We start from the raw sequence: 16,551 nt of genomic DNA, 5'->3' as shown, positions 1-16,551 counted from the left end.
TAAAATATCATTGGTCTTCACCTCGTCTCCTTTAGAACCTGTCGAACCCAAGCTCTGATACCACAATTGGGATGAATTCAGTCCCTCAATCTCAGCTAAAATGCCTTTGCAGAAGTCAAACGTCGAGCTCAGAGCTTGTCTATTAGAGAGGTAAGCCTGAACTCACCAGGTCGGCCTATTCGCGATATAAATGAAATATAGAAAGGAGAAAGAGAAAGAAAAATGAACACAAGCAGATTTTAACGTGGAAAATTTTTTTCCGACATAAAAGTAAAAAACTCGTGGGACACTAGTCCAGAATCAAACGTCTACTATAAAAATAATGGGTTATAAGAATCAAGCACCACCAATAATGATGGTACACTCAAACCTCACATACAATGGTGATATTCTCTCAAACTTCTCTAAGGATATCTAACACTCAAGCTTCTTCCTAGAGGTGCTCTCAAATTGTCTCACATAATGTCTCTCAAGCCAACCTCTCCTCCAACCCTCAACTGATGCTTATATAGAGGAAGAGAGAAAGTTCTAGAATATCAAAAGTGGGGATTAGGATTTCTTGAGCCCTACTTACCAATATTCCTTGGTTAGAGCCGAAGAAGCAATGCCACTTGATCATTAGCAAATTCTGCAATCTTTTTCTGTTCGTAAGGATCCCACTAGAGCGCTCTCTACTTCTAATAGGCCATGAACTAGATCAGAATCATTCTCATGAGAATCTCACTCGAATTACATGGACCTACACATATTAGTACATTTTACCGGGGTACGGGCTAGAGCCACACATGTAAGTTTCCCTGCATATGGCTCGTTTGCGCTTTCCGAGGCGCTGCCTATGACTTAGCATGAGAGAAGGGGACGTCACACTTTCGTGTTTAGAGTTTGTGCAACATTAAAGAGAAAAAGCCCAACATATTTATGTATGCATCAAACCTCAATTTAACACAAACATAATTTGTTGACACGAATTGTTATCCCTCCATACAAACAAACATTTGATATGTTAAAAACATAAAATTTATATAAATCAACGAAGTCGTTAACAATTTTTATTTCGTAATATCAAATAGATTTCTCTAGATTAAATCTGTTACAACTGAGCGATATTTTTAAATTTTTATATTTATTTAAAATCAATAGAATGTTTAATCATTATTATATTTTAATGTACTAAAATTCCTTTTAATATGTAAAAGGTAATTTTAGAATACTAATTCAATCTAAAAACTACCCAATTTAAATAGAATGATATATTTTTTATTTTAAATTTAAATAATTATAAAATAATTAATTTTTTCTTTATATATACAATACACAATAAAATATTTTTTAGTTTTATTTTAAAAAGTTTATAAATAGAAAATCAAATAAAAGATTTCACTTCACTCTCTTTCTTTTTAAATTCTTCCATTCAAAAGTAAAGAGGCGTTTGGTAGAAGTTTTTTTTTAAGATTCTCGGAAAACTGAGGATGGTAATTTTTTTTACCCACGTTTGGTACGAAAATTCTAAATTTTTTTCAGGAATCTGATTTTTGCGGAATTTTATTGTGTGTAATTTTTTTTGAAAAGACCATCTAAGAATACCACCCAGGGGATGGTATTATAGCATTCTCATGGCAAAGGAAAATTTAACAGAACCAAACATAACATTAAGAAAATTTAACCAACATTACTGAGAATATTTTGACCTACCAAACAATTTTTTGGTAACATTCCTGAAAAACTCATTTTTCCACCATATTTTTGAAAATCGCGATTCCCGAATAATTTTTTTTCTTCTACCAAATGCTCCCTAAAGGTAGAATGAATATGCCCACACAAAAAAAAAGTAGAATGAATATATAAAGAAAAATATATAAGAACATAAGAGACTAATTAATTTTATTTATAAATATATTTTTTTACAATATCGTCCAAATTAGGAATGTAAGTGGATCGAATTAGTTGAGTTCCATTTGTTAAATTTTCGATAGTTTTATCTTCTTCTTCTTTTTTGGTAAACATAGTTTTATCTTTTTTACTAAACAAAGAATCTTAAAACTTGATTTTAAATTCAATTATCTAAACTAACCATACTTAAAACTTGATATTAAATACAAATATATATAAATAAACCTTCTTATTTCAATTATTTATTTATTTTATAAACTTAAGAGGTATCCTACTCAAGTCATCTTATTCTTGAAGTAGATGGTGTATTAAAGCAGAAATAGGGTAAAATTAATCCCCTGAGATTTGATTTTGCCTCTAGCTCAAAAAACCTTTTTAAAGATTGAAAGAAATTGCGACCAATCTTTTAAGGCACACTCTATTATCAAGTTTGTCATTCCTTAAGTTTCAAATTTTTATTTTTACATAAATTAAATTTGATTTTTGAATATGGCTTGTTTAAATAAAAAAATTAAATTTAAAAATTAAATTCTTATATAAATCGAACTCAAATATTCAATATTGAACAAGAGTTGAAAGATGCAATTTACTTTATAAAAAATAAATAGATGGGTCCGGTTGTAGTGGTTTGCATATTATCTCACCACCTGTTATTCAACGGTTTATCGGTGATAAGATAAAGGAAATAATATTTATTATATTATAGGAGACATTTTTATTTATTATATACATATAAAATTATATAAAGCTTATATTAGTTTTTTCTCTCTATTTTCTTCATATAATCATACATGAACTTCACATATTTTTATATATATACAAAAAATAAAATTATCTCTTAAATACGAGAAACAATAATCTCTAACATAAAACCATTGTAAAACTAAAACTAAGTGCATACTTTGCTTTAACTTGCTCTATCATGCACTCCTTAAATCCAAACAACCGTCTCCTATCCGCTCACCAAGTTGGTCAGTCAATTTTTGAATTTGGAACGGTAAATCAATCCAGATCAATTTTTTTGACTTTTTTTATCTTTCATTCATTTTTTTCATATTTATAAACAGATCAGTTACGTACCAAAACCGTTTTCTTACCTATTTCGTCAAAATATAACATTATTCAACGTTTTCTTCTGAACTTACAAATTTTTCAGAGAAAAAAGGTCAACCATCGTAAACAATGAATTAAATATTACACTGAATATAATATCCAAAAAAAAAAAAATATTACACTGAATATTATATTTATTATGAAATATTTTTATAGGTCGGGTTAATCAAAACATAGTGAACAATCCAAGATCCTGCGCTGAAATGAACACTGACCACACAAGAAGGCTTTGTTAAACATAGACCCAGAAATGAATATATTTTCATGTACTCGTCCTGCTTTTAGACTTGAAATTTACAAGAGAAGAGTTCAGTTTCACACAACTCTTCATTTATTTATTAGTAATAGACACCTTTAGAGTTTTGTTTTAAAAAAATATACACCTTTAGAAAATTCAACTAATAATGCTACTTGATAAGACAAACTCCTTCTTCTTCTTTTTTGTGATTTATGTTGGTTATGACTCATACTTCGAATGCTGATAAGAGTCTTTATTGGTGAGATCAGCAGAAAGACAATTGAGTTTAGGGAGCAGCGCCTCTGACCTCGTAGATCTAATATTGTTGTGGGCCTTTCACATATTATAATTTTCTTTACTTATAATAGTTTGGGCTTGAGTCTATGAATAACTATTAGGTTTTCTAAATCTTATTTATATTCTCTCATAAATCGAGTGACTTATAACGAGTGACTGTATAATAGATATAATACAAACAAACTGGATATAGCCTATAGTACTGGATAAACCAGGATAAATTACTGTGTTGATTTCTCTCTTCTCTTTCTCTTTTTATTTATCGATTTATGTGTGTGATTTCCAACAATTCTCCCTGCTTTATTATTGAATAAACAATCTCAATTCGCAAAAAGAGGCTGAACCCAAGATTAACACACCTAATTGGAAGGCCTGCATTGTTCATCTACAAAAATATATATTTAAGTGTTAGGTTCCCAAAGTTGTAGACTTTTATAACTAGATATCAGTCTAACTGGATAAATATATTCAAGCTAAGTGTTTTGCTGGTATAATGTTCTTGCTTATATGCATAGCTAATTAATAACTCCATGCGTCTTGACCTAGCTAACAATGGATATGGCATGCTGCCAGCTAAGATGTTTAATTATATATTTAAAGTTGGTTTTACCTAATTAAGCACCCGATGAGGCATTCTGGTTTTATATTTTAATATTAATAGTGGGCATGTGTATTGTATAAAATTGTGTATTAATTATTTAATAAGAAGAATGATGTTAATTATTATCATGGCGTTATCTTCTCTGCTGAATTTTCTATGTTTGATTAGGTTTGATAAACTGCAAAAGGCCTACCTTTTGGTAACAAACAGAGACAGAGTAGAATGAGATATAAACTATTCCCCATCAAGTGGCACTTAAGTATGCGCACTTGAAACTTATAAAGAGAAAATGACGTGCTGAATAATCCATTCACGTCGATTATAAGTAAAGACCAGTTAGTGGCTGAATTCCTGGTAGCTAGCCAAATGAACATCTTAATTTATTTTTTTTATTTGGTAGAAATATACATCTAAGATATATATATTTTTTGGAATATAATATACATCTTAGTTAGTTCATGTCTAAGGCCAGACACACAAACTTTCACTAGTTAATGGTTATCACCAAGTTTTATGTGTTTTACTGCTTTGCTTGGACGTGTATATTATTGGGATTAATCATCATACTTTTGGAAGATCATAGTCAAGGATATATATTTGAATGGAATATGGAGGGTATTTCAAGATGTTGTACTGTAAATTCTTTTAGTGGTTCGGGTAATTAATTAGGCCCGGACCCAAATCATGTTTAGAATAATAACGATGACATATGAGGGGGAAAATATAGGAAAAAGAAGTATGATGTTGGAGGAAAATTGTTAAATTATATTACAGAGATAGATACCGTGAAATTCACACTTGTTTTCAAAAAAACAAAACAAGTGTGGGTTCCACAATTTCTATGTTTATAAGATAATCTAACAACTTTCTTATACTATTATACTTCTATTTCTCAAAAAATATTTATAATCGCTATATGTATGAGGTATTCATTTTTAATTTGGTTCTTAACATTATTGATATAAAAAGTAAATTTAAAACTTGTTTATAAAAACTAAATTAAAATAAAATAACAAATATGAAGATAAAAACATATGTTAACCTATTTTATTTATATAAAAAACTATTAAGACAAACGCTAGTTTTATTGGCCCATGGTATATATATACATGGGTATATATATATGGGTTATATACTTCTTTTGTCACTGTAGATGGGAAAAAGTGCAGCAACACTTATTTTTATCAGTGTATCCTGATGTATTTTTTTTTTGTAGGCCAAGATACGACCCCGTATCCTAGTGTTAATAATTTGCTACAACTTTTCTTATCAGCGGCGAAAAGAGAAGCGACAAACCCTATATATATATATATATATATATATATATATATATATATATATATATGAAACTGAGTCGTGTTTGTTAACGTGGGTAATACTTGTAGGGGTTATTTACAAAAAAGAAAAAGAAAAAAAGAAAGAAACTTGTAGGAGTTATTCCCGCCACCTCATATTCCATATTCTATGTCTAGATTTATCCAATGTGATTGGATATAACCAAAACAAAATGGGAAAACCATGCATACGTCTTCTACTGTCAATTCTTATACGGCTGCCACGCATAAACATAGACACTTTTGTGAATGAACACCTGGACCGCAACCATGCCTTAGTATTGTTAATTTATTTGTATAAATACTCTTACGCGCATTCTCTGCAACTTTTCATCTATCAATTTCTTAAAAGAATCTTGTAAGCTACTTTGTTTTAAGTTTTGTAGGAGCCAGATTTTGTACATAATGTCATATAGATAAGTACAACATTTTCGTCTCTCTCTGTCTGCGTATATATATTAACCAAATTATCTAGTTCTTATATATAAATGAATAGGCTTAATGATCTTCTGAAAATATTATTATATGTGTAAATTCTGTTAAATTTAAGTACTTAATTAAAAAAAAAAACAGATTCTAAAGAGTAATATAAAAGTTATTAATTAGTTTCCTTTAATTATACGGGAACAAAAGAGGAACAAAAGTTTGTGAATTCATGTATTACAAAAAAAAAAAAGTTTGTGAATTCCGAAAAGCAAATATATATAAAGCAAATTCGGGACCACAATGCTTTCAAAATATTGTCTTTTGCCCTGTTATTTTAGGAGTTAGAGATATTCTCCTCCTCAAGTTTATCAAACCTTCGTTATAGATTATATTTAAAGTTAAAAGAAAGATAGTGATATAAATTAAGGGAAAAGTATTTCACCGGTTACCCGGACATAAAATTATCTTTAATGAGCTCAAAACGATATCATTTTAAGATTATAAGATTAAAAAATTATAATGATAAAGACTATATAATCCTGCAATATATTATAATTATAAAAATATCTTGATTTTTGCTTCAAAATAATGCCGTTTTAGGTTCACTGGAGATAATTTATCTTCATTGACCGGAGATATCATTTACCCATAAATTAATCTCCGTTTTTATTATTCGCATAAATTTTTTTTAACGGGGTCTTTATATATCGATCAATTACTTTATTAACTTGCTTAAATTAATTCGAATTTTAAATGCTTCTTCCATTATAAAATTTTCTGGTTCAGTGTTAAGAGTTTTGCAGACAAATGAGGTTCCATCAAATGTCAAAAGAAAAACTGGAGCTAAATCGATTCGCGGATCTTGTAATTAATCGGTTCTATTTTCCAACCTAACTTTCTTTGACGAGCCTAAATAATTTGAGAGAACCATTTGGAATGTTCTTCTGCCTTCATGTTTTGTTTTTTCTCCTTCCCTCGTGTGATTGATTTCAAGGATCACATATATATATATATATATATATAGGATATGATTCGCTTATAATTTTTTTTTACAATTTACACTAAGTACGACCGGTCGTACGCATGATTAAAGTATGACCGGTCGTACTTAGTATAGTTTGTAAGAGTTTATAAACAAAAAAGTTTATAAATATAACATGTCCATATATATATATGTATATATATATATATCGAAAATTGTTTTCTTATGCTACATGAGAGTATTCTCTCCCACTCTCCTCACATCGAAAACTGAGCCCCAACTTTTTTTTTTTTTATAAAAAAAAATTGTTGGCCCAGTTTGTTTTGTCTCAGCATAAGATAAGATTTGTCACATGTTGCATAAGAAAACTAATGCCTTATATATATATATATATATATATATATATATATATATATAGGGAAAATATTTTCTTATGTTGATGAAGAAAGCATTTCTCATGTCACTCATACATCGATATGTGTGTATTGTTTTTTTATTTTTATTTTAATTTCTTAATGGTGGGACCTACCTTAAACATGTGTGTGTAAAAGAATTCATTTTCTCATGTGAAAGGAGAAAAACAAAGCCTATATATATATATATATATATATATATATATATATATATATATATATATATAACTAAACATAAATTGATAAAGGCAAACCACAGGGAAACGGAAATGTTGAATCCAGACTGTTCTACTTTTGAGAGGAAACAACCACCCTTGATTTTTTGTTTTTATTTGTAATTGGTATATTTTTATAAAGACAATTATAAAAATATCATTTTATTCTATATAATTTTTTAAAATAAAAAAAAAATCATTTTATAAAAAAGATAACACCAAAATATGTACTTAATAAAGGAATGTAAAAAAAAAAACCATTCATATTAAAGTTTTGGAAAGTTATTTAATATTAATAAGAATTATATGATCTCCATTTTTTTAATAATCTGAATTTATGCTCAGTGTTGTGTATTCAAGTTGTTTTTACTTATGTAGCTTTATCTTCGCCTGTTTACTTTAGTTGTGAATATAATCGTTACGAGGAATTGTAACAAAATATAATTTTCGTGATGTTTGTGTCGGTCATGATTTTTTATTTATTTAGTTATAATTTTAAAATAATAAATCAAAATGAATTATTACTTTAGTCATCTCAATTATACGACAAAATGTCAGAAAGAAGAAAACAATACCACGAGAGGAAAAACTTCATTTGGTACGATTGCTGTCAGCCACTAATTTCCCCCCCTTTTAAATAATCTTTTTTGTTTTTGGTTCAATGTGGAAATTGAGTAGAAAAAGATAATGATGGTTTTTGTCAAAATATTAGGTTATGAAAGAAAAGACAAAGAAAAATAGTGCTTTAAAAAGGGATATGTACACTTTCCCAAACAAGGAATGATGCGTTCACTGATTCTAAGATTCCACTATGGCTAGCGCACATATGGGAAATATGAGCGTCTGCTTATACAAAATAAGAATGAAATTCGTATAGCCTGTGATAGCCTATCAAATCTAATTTTGGGTCAACACCATCTAATTCAAAAAACATAATCATCTTGAAAATTGCTTAATCAATACTCTCGGTGCTTTCTTATTGTCCTTTTTAATTAACTTAAACAAAGTCAATTCTCAAGATGCCCCTTTTCATTTAAATTTTTCAGCCTTATGAAACTGACAAAATATCTTATATCAATTGGGTCTCATTCTTTGCATGCTCTCTGTTACTGGAAGATTATTATTGCATTTATTACTGTTCCAACATTCTATATATGCAAAACTGAACCAATATGACAATAGTTCTGTCAAAGGAAAGAAAACAACGTGCAGCCCTCTCAATTTGAAGGGTAAACTTGTCAAAAAGGACTCTATGTGGGGTGCACCAATCACCATACATGGCTGATAATAGCATGTGGCTATTATTACCCCCCTCCCACAAAAAAAAGTATGTGCTAAGTATTAGACATTAGTAGCCCCATTTTAATAATTTGGAGTAATAGATAAATTATTTTCAATGTATATCTTGTATCATTAAATTGATGATATAGGACGCATAGTTAATGAGGTCTCTAAGATTAGGAGGTGTAATATTTTTGCACAGGAAGAAATTTCTTCCTCCGAGAGTATGAGTTCTTTATTCCCCCAAAGAATTGCTTATCATTTAATGACATTTAAATTTAGATAACGTTGTTAATACAATTATTTTTACTTGTAAACTTAGTTTAATAAAATTTTGATGAGTCAACTTTCATATAAATATATTATGTATGGGCCCTCCTATCATTACTGTATGAATATATTAAATTTTTTTTTTAAGTTTCACTACTTTTTTAATCATAAGGCATATGCTTATTTTATTTTATTGCATTTTAGAAACAAATTAAACGCTTTTTACTATATTTTTAGTTGTGCAATTATATTACTGTTTAAATCAAGATTTATAGAACAAAATACCACTCATCCATTTTAAAGTTCCTTGGAAACATAATAACAATTTTGTAATAGGAAAAAAGAATTTTGTGCAATAGTTTTTTATTTTTATTTTTATTGATAGGTGGAACCCATTATATTTTGTGTATATAATAGAAAAAATAATTCTCCTACAACATTAAAAAAAAAAAAATTCTTTGTAACATTAGATTGTGGGGGACAAGAAAATTTATAGGTGATTCGATATGAGAAAACAAGAGTATTTCTACCTATATAATTTTTTTAATAACAAAAGTTAGTTCTATTTCTTAGTTGCCAACTTTTACCAGTCCAAATAACAAACAAAGCAACCAAATTATATCAAAAAATGGTTTTAAAAAAAAAAACTTGATTGTATATATACTCATAACATCCATACCATAAAATTCAAAATTTTAAGACAAAACGAAAGAAATTGATAAAGATAACAATTGCAAATACACAATACAGCTCATGTTTAAGTTTATCTTTTTTTTTTTTGGTAAGCAAGTTTCGGTTTATCTTTATCTTCTTTTGTTTCCTCCTTTAGTTTGAATTAATCACAAATACCAGTTACTTAATCATCTTTATTTCCTTTAATGAAAATGTTAGTAACACATATTCTTCGATATTTTTAATATCATTTTATTATGAAATTAAATTTCATACTAATTTTAGGTAAACATAATTTTAATTAGGGATTCGCTTTTTCTTTTTCTGCAGTTAATGTAGATAGGTTATCTGCAGTAACTTCAATACGACGTTGTTTCGCGTAGAAATTATGATATTTTTATAATTTTAATTTATTTCAGGATTATTATAGTCTTTATAATTATAATTTTTTAATATTTTAATCCCAAAATAATATTATTTTGGGACTAAAGGCAAATAATTTATTTGCAATAAGTGTAGAAATATTTTTGTGTTTAATTATTAATAAGAATACACTAAAACTTTAATAAAACATTGTGTCATTAATTTCCTTCTTCTTTTGATTAAAAAAATATTGGAACTTCTGTGGGTTATGAAAGAAAATCCTTGTTGTTATAGTCCCTTTTGTACGCCTTGTAGTTGTAGATTTCAGAGCACCGTGCCACACTATTGATCTCGCTGTGGAGAAGATCATGCTCTTATCAGTGACACTCATATCCCAAAAGCATAGGCAAAGGCAAAACCTCTTACCAACCCCACCACCCACTCTAAATCTCTCTCTCTCTCTCTCGCTTTCTCTAAAAACACACGCAAACTGTTCAGTTTGAAGTCTTCAAATTTTGATTCCAAGTTTAAGAGCATTCGTGGCTTTTCGTGTTTGCTCCCAACCAGTTTCCGTTGATGGTTGTTCAACTGCTCTGTGCACCAATAGGCTCCTCAAATATACTTGTACATAACCTCTCTCTTTTTTCTTTTTTTTCCCTCTTCATATTAATAAAATAATATAATGAAACTGATATTTCGTGTGCATCTTCCTATCTCATTCTTTAAAGAAACTCTATGCAAGCTGGGGAGGTTGTTTTCTCAACGTTGAATACTAATATTTTACTGAGAATAATGGATTCCTTCTATTTGTTTAAAGCCCCATCGTGGATCTGGATAGTTATTCCATAGATAGAAAATTAATAATAAAAAAAAAATTAATTAAATTAAGAGTCACAGTTTTTTTTTCCTTTTTTTAAAAGAATTAAATTCTGTCAAACACAAATTATATATAGTATATACATATCTTAATTTCTTTATATCTCACTGTTTTCTTTTTTCTCAACTGGGGAAGTAGTTTCAGCCTTTCAGCAATTGGGTGATCATCAAAGCCATTGATTTCAGTTTAAAAAAATGGTTCTTTGAAACTTGTCAGTGCGCATGTCATGGATCTGGAAGGTGGAACTCGTGTAAACTCCGTTAAGGTGAGAGTTGGGCATGCTAGTAAACGTGCAAAGTTTCAATTTTTCCTTCACGGGTAGATTCTATTTTCGATTTGAACAACGTTGTTGGTGTTGGCTCCGAATGTGGTCTTCTTTGTTTTGTTTTATGTTTAATTTTTTTGTTTTTGTTTTTGGGTTTGCAGAAAGAATCATGGAAAACAATTCTGACTCTAGCATATCAGAGCCTTGGAGTTGTGTATGGAGATTTGAGCATTTCACCGTTATACGTGTTCAGGAGCACATTTGCTGAAGATATTAGGCACACAGACACCAACGAAGAGATTTATGGAGTCTTGTCTTTGGTGTTCTGGACTTTCACGCTGGTCCCTTTGGTTAAATATGTGTTCATAGTGCTCAAAGCTGATGATAATGGCGAAGGAGGCACTTTTGCTTTGTACTCTTTGCTGTGTCGCCATGCCCGAGTTTGTTCTTTGCCCAATTGCCAATTAGCGGATGAGGAACTCTCTGAGTACAAGAAGGATAGCTATGGTGTGGCACCTAAGAGAGGCTTTGCCTCCAGGCTCAAGTCCATGCTTGAGAAGCACAAGGTTCTGCAGAGGATTTTGCTTGTTCTGGCTTTGATTGGGACTTGCATGGTGATTGGTGATGGTGTCCTCACACCGGCTATTTCTGGTGATTATGTTATAACAAATCATTTTTTATTGGGTTGAAATAGGAACTTTTGAGCTTTAGGGTGGGTGAAGTCACTATGTTTTTTTGAATGAATGCAGTTTTCTCCGCTGTGTCTGGAATTGAGCTTTCAATGTCCAAAGAGCACCACACCTGTAAGTTCATTTTGATTTTCTATGGCTGATTATTAGTTCGTTTATAATTTATTTTTATTTTTTTGCTTATTGATCAAAACAAGATTCCTATTGACCTGAATATGTATTATTTCAATTTTTCTGTTTATTTTTTAACAAAAAAAGCTCTCTTTTTTTTTTTCCTCCAATAACTTTCCTTTTATTACATTACTTTTTACAAGTCCAATAATTACATCAGTAGTACTGTAATCCTTCACAGAGAGCGCTTTAGGCAATGACTTGAACAACTAGTTTGAGTGGACCATGAAATGATGAGTTGTAACTTCTAATAAATGCCCTGGTAACTTTGGGAGTTTTTATACTGGTCTCTTTCAATTCTAGCATTAATTGAAACTTTGAGTTATATGTCTAAACATAAATTTTCATTTCAACAGAGGTTTTTAGGCTATTAAGATCAATTCTGCATTAGCAGTTTAATTATGCTGCAATAACGTGCTATATTGGTGCAATAGTGAGAAACAATTCTGTCAATATGAGAGGGGGAGAGATTAATTATCAGATTTTGTTTAAATTATGAGTGGATAGAACTATATAATTGACCTTTTTTATGTGGTTTTGGTAATTCAGCATCGTATGATTTTTATATGATAAGGGGAAATAACTTTTGTCATATAGCTATTATCAAGACTCCCATAGGACTACTGTAAACTTGCACATTCATTACAACTTTTCTTATTTTTTGACAAATTAGAATTATTTATTGAGTAATGATCTTTATGATAAAGGATTAAAAAAGTAAAGACAGAGAAAAGTAGTTGCTGTTCCCTTATACGCCTCTGAGTTGCCTTAATGATTGTTTGTCCATTGTATATCTTATTTGCTTTTATTTTCCCTAAGAATTTTGATACCACTCTTTCCTTCATCTGAGACATGTGGCACATTCCTCACTGATAGTACTTACTTTTGAAACTTGATACTTGGCAGATGTAGAAGTTCCAGCTGCATGCATCATATTGATAGGCTTGTTTGCCCTTCAACATTATGGCACACACAGGGTTGGCTTCTTGTTTGCTCCTATAGTTATGGCATGGCTTTTCTGCATCAGTGCCATTGGGATATATAATATATTTCATTGGAATCCTCATGTATACCAAGCACTCTCTCCATATTATGTTTTCAAATTTTTAAGTAAAACTCAGAGAGGAGGTTGGATGGCCCTTGGTGGAATTTTGCTGTGCATAACAGGTCTGTATGTTTGTTTGATGGTCAACTTAGATTTTATACCTATATTCTCACAGTTTCTATTGCACTTTTATAGGATCAGAAGCCATGTTTGCTGATCTTGGGCATTTTTCACAATTGTCAATCAAGGTATGTGATGTATATCCCTGCACGAAAACTGTAATATAAATTTGGTTTCCTATTATATAAGGATAAGCGGATCTACCTAATATTAGATACAGCAAACACGGTACGGTAGTATAACTTGTATTGTGACATCTTGAAATTTCACACCAGTTGGATTTGTTATCTTGACTGGTGCATGATTGATGCTTTTAAACTTGGTTATGTTCATATTGGTTTTAGACTTTTATTCATGGGTTCGCTTTTTCTGCCGTTACTGCAGATAAGTTATCTGCAGTAAGCTCAATACGACGTCGTTTTGAGGCGGAAATCATGATGTTTTTGTAATTTTAATTTATTTCAGGGTTATAATAGTCTTTATATTTATAATTTTTTAAGATTTCAATATAAAACGACGTCGTTTTGGAAATAAAAGCAGATAACTTATCTGCATTAACTGCAGAAATATTTTTCCCTTTATTCATTTAGTTAAATAGCTTTTGGAAATGCCTATTCAGTTAACATCTCTTCTGCAGATTGCTTTCACTTCTGTGGTTTATCCATCGTTAGTTCTTGCATATATGGGGCAAGCTGCTTATCTTTCTAGACATCATAACATTGAGCACGAGTATCACTTCGGGTTTTACATATCTGTACCAAGTAGGTGGCATAACTTCGTTTTTTTAGGGAGAAAGTAGATGATGGAGGAGTTCTGAGCTAATTCACAGTTTTCATTCTTTTACCTTCCAGAGAAGTTGAGATGGCCTGTTCTGGTGATAGCCATACTTGCTGCAGTTGTGGGAAGCCAAGCCATCATCACTGGAACGTTCTCAATCATCAAGCAATGCTCCGCATTAAGTTGCTTCCCAAGAGTTAAAGTGGTTCACACATCATCCAAAATTCATGGGCAAATATATATCCCCGAGATCAATTGGCTATTGATGATCTTGTGTTTGGCCGTAACCATTGGTTTCAGGGACACAAAGCATCTAGGAAATGCCTCAGGTAAGACAATGATTGCAATTTCCATATATCCATTAATTTTGCAGCAATATAATATGGAACTAGCTTAATCAAGAGGATGCATTTTCCAGACGATGCAATCACAATTTTTCTGAGAAAGAATATACAACACACAGTTAGCATTGCTACTTTCCTAACTAGCATGGCTTTATGTACTTAAGCAGACATTTAGTGCTCTTTCTGCATTGGAATCGTAACTAGGGGGAGGGAGAATCTTAAGAGTTATTAGTACCTGCTTTCTACTGGCAAGAATCTAACATAATATACTCTGCACAACAGGTTTGGCAGTTATCACAGTAATGCTGGTCACCACCTGTTTAATGTCACTAGTTATTGTACTATGCTGGCACCAGAATGTTCTCCTTGCTCTTGGGTTTGTTTTCATATTTGGCACCATTGAGGCTCTCTTCTTCTCCGCGTCTCTTATAAAGTTCCTACAAGGAGCATGGGTTCCAATTGCATTGGCACTTGTATTTCTGATTTTCATGTATGTTTGGCACTATGGCACACTCAAAAAGTATGAATTTGATGTTCAAAACAAGGTTTCCATAGACTGGCTACTTGGCCTAGGTGCCAGCATAGGTATCGTACGAGTGCGCGGGATTGGCCTTATACATACTGAGCTAGTTTCTGGAATTCCAGCAATCTTCTCTCACTTTGTAACCAACCTGCCAGCATTCCACCAGGTCCTAGTTTTTCTCTGCATCAAGCACGTGCCAGTTCCGCATGTCAGACCTGAGGAACGGTTTCTAGTCGGTCGCGTAGGTCCAAGAGATTTCAGACTTTACCGGTGCATAGTGAGATATGGATACCGTGATGTGCACAAAGATGATATGGAGTTTGAGAACGATCTAGTACACAGCATAGCAGAGTTCATAAGAACAGGAAGCACTGGATTAAACTCTTCAAATGATGAGATTGAAAAAGATGACAAAATGGCAGTTGTTGGAACATGTTCTACACATTCCATTTTAATGAGTGAGGATGATGTAGAGTTGGCAGGGACATCATCAGAGCTTAAGGAGATAAAGTCACCCAAGGTGATCAAACAGAAGAAAAGGGTAAGGTTTTTGGTACCAGAGTCTCCAAAGATTGACACAGGTGCAATGGAAGAGTTGGAGGAGGTGATGGAAGCCAAGGAGGCTGGGGTAGCTTACATTATAGGACAGTCATACATGAGAGCCAAACCAGGGTCTAGTATTCTGAAGAAATTAGTTATTAATTTTGTGTATGAATTCCTAAGGAGGAATAGCAGAGGACCCTCCTTTGTACTAGGTGTACCTCATGCATCATCTCTAGAAGTTGGGATGATGTGCCATGTTTAATTTTTTGTTACACAAATGTTAAAGAGTTATCATGTACATATTATCATCTTATATAGATAGTCAAAAAGCCACCACCCATCAAATTGGTGATGGAAAGATAGTGTGCAAATTTTGGTCATTTTCACCCCCACAATATTATCTCATCTCTTTACTCTACGTAATGATGGGGAAAATCTGAGTGAGAGCATGCTATGAGGATGCACTGACGTTGCAGGCTATGAATTAGCTCAATGGGTCGAGTGACACATCAACTAGAACTTCTTGATTGTCATTTTGGTTGTCATTGACATAACTGAGGTGTAGTTTAGATATGTTATTGCACTTTGGCTAGCAACCCTTGGGTCACTCAGTGTTCTCAGGTTAAGTGAATGGAATTTTTAGATCAATATGTGGCTATGTCCAAGAAAGAAAACATCAAATATTGTAGTCTGTAGACATTTATAACGAGCTGAATATGTGATCTAAAATATTCGCTGAAATTTGTTACAAGATTTTTTTTATTTCTTTTTTTAAGTTATTATTTCATTTTGTTGATTTTATATTTCTCTCTTTTATATTTTTCTTAAACTTTTATATATTTTAACCTTTTAGATTTATTATTTTAATTTTTCTATAATTATTTTTCTAAATTTTTAAACAACTGACAATTAAAGTTTGTTAATTTTTAATATAATTAGAAAATATAGATTCTTTTTACAAATCTTAAATAGGGAACAAAAAATACGTTATTAAAATTCCATTAAACATATTTTTTACTTATTTATAAATTTTATTGCTATTTATTTTTATTCTTGCAAGTTTTAATGAAAATAATAATTGGATAATTTTAATTTAATTCAT

The 16,551-nt window shown here is 30.9% G+C and overlaps 1 protein-coding gene across 2 annotated transcripts; it reads left to right on the top strand.

Moving 5' to 3' along the window:
• Window positions 1-10,562: 10,562 nt before the first annotated feature.
• On the top strand, window positions 10,563-15,779 carry LOC133303578 (potassium transporter 6). Of its 2 annotated transcripts, none has more exons than XM_061503502.1 (9): window positions 10,563-10,719; window positions 11,111-11,237; window positions 11,399-11,888; window positions 11,987-12,040; window positions 13,004-13,264; window positions 13,338-13,390; window positions 13,900-14,023; window positions 14,114-14,368; window positions 14,666-15,779. In XM_061503502.1, exons 2-9 carry the CDS (start codon window positions 11,199-11,201, stop codon window positions 15,709-15,711), a joined length of 2,322 nt encoding a protein of 773 aa, XP_061359486.1. In that variant the 5' UTR covers window positions 10,563-10,719; window positions 11,111-11,198; the 3' UTR covers window positions 15,712-15,779. The 2 variants fall into 2 exon arrangements, with proteins under 2 accessions (XP_061359486.1, XP_061359492.1); XM_061503508.1 differs by having other exon boundaries at window positions 11,108-11,237.
• Window positions 15,780-16,551: the final 772 nt, after the last annotated feature.

Source organism: Gastrolobium bilobum, unplaced genomic scaffold (genome assembly GCF_033153095.1).
Source record: "Gastrolobium bilobum isolate Gb01-03AN ecotype WA unplaced genomic scaffold, APGP_CSIRO_Gbil_v1 utg15944, whole genome shotgun sequence".
In the NCBI taxonomy this organism is placed as follows: Eukaryota; Viridiplantae; Streptophyta; class Magnoliopsida; order Fabales; family Fabaceae; genus Gastrolobium; species Gastrolobium bilobum.
This window is presented reverse-complemented; position numbering and strand designations above follow the sequence as displayed.

Excerpts from the sequence above, each read along its gene's own strand:
- LOC133303578 (XM_061503502.1), top strand. The coding sequence starts at position 11,199 with ATGGATCTGGAAGGTGGAACTCGTGTAAACTCCGTTAAG. Across the intron at positions 11,238-11,398 it reads CTCGTGTAAACTCCGTTAAG|AAAGAATCATGGAAAACAAT; the intron begins GTGAGAGTTGGG and ends TTGGGTTTGCAG. Across the intron at positions 12,041-13,003 it reads GTCCAAAGAGCACCACACCT|ATGTAGAAGTTCCAGCTGCA; the intron begins GTAAGTTCATTT and ends GATACTTGGCAG.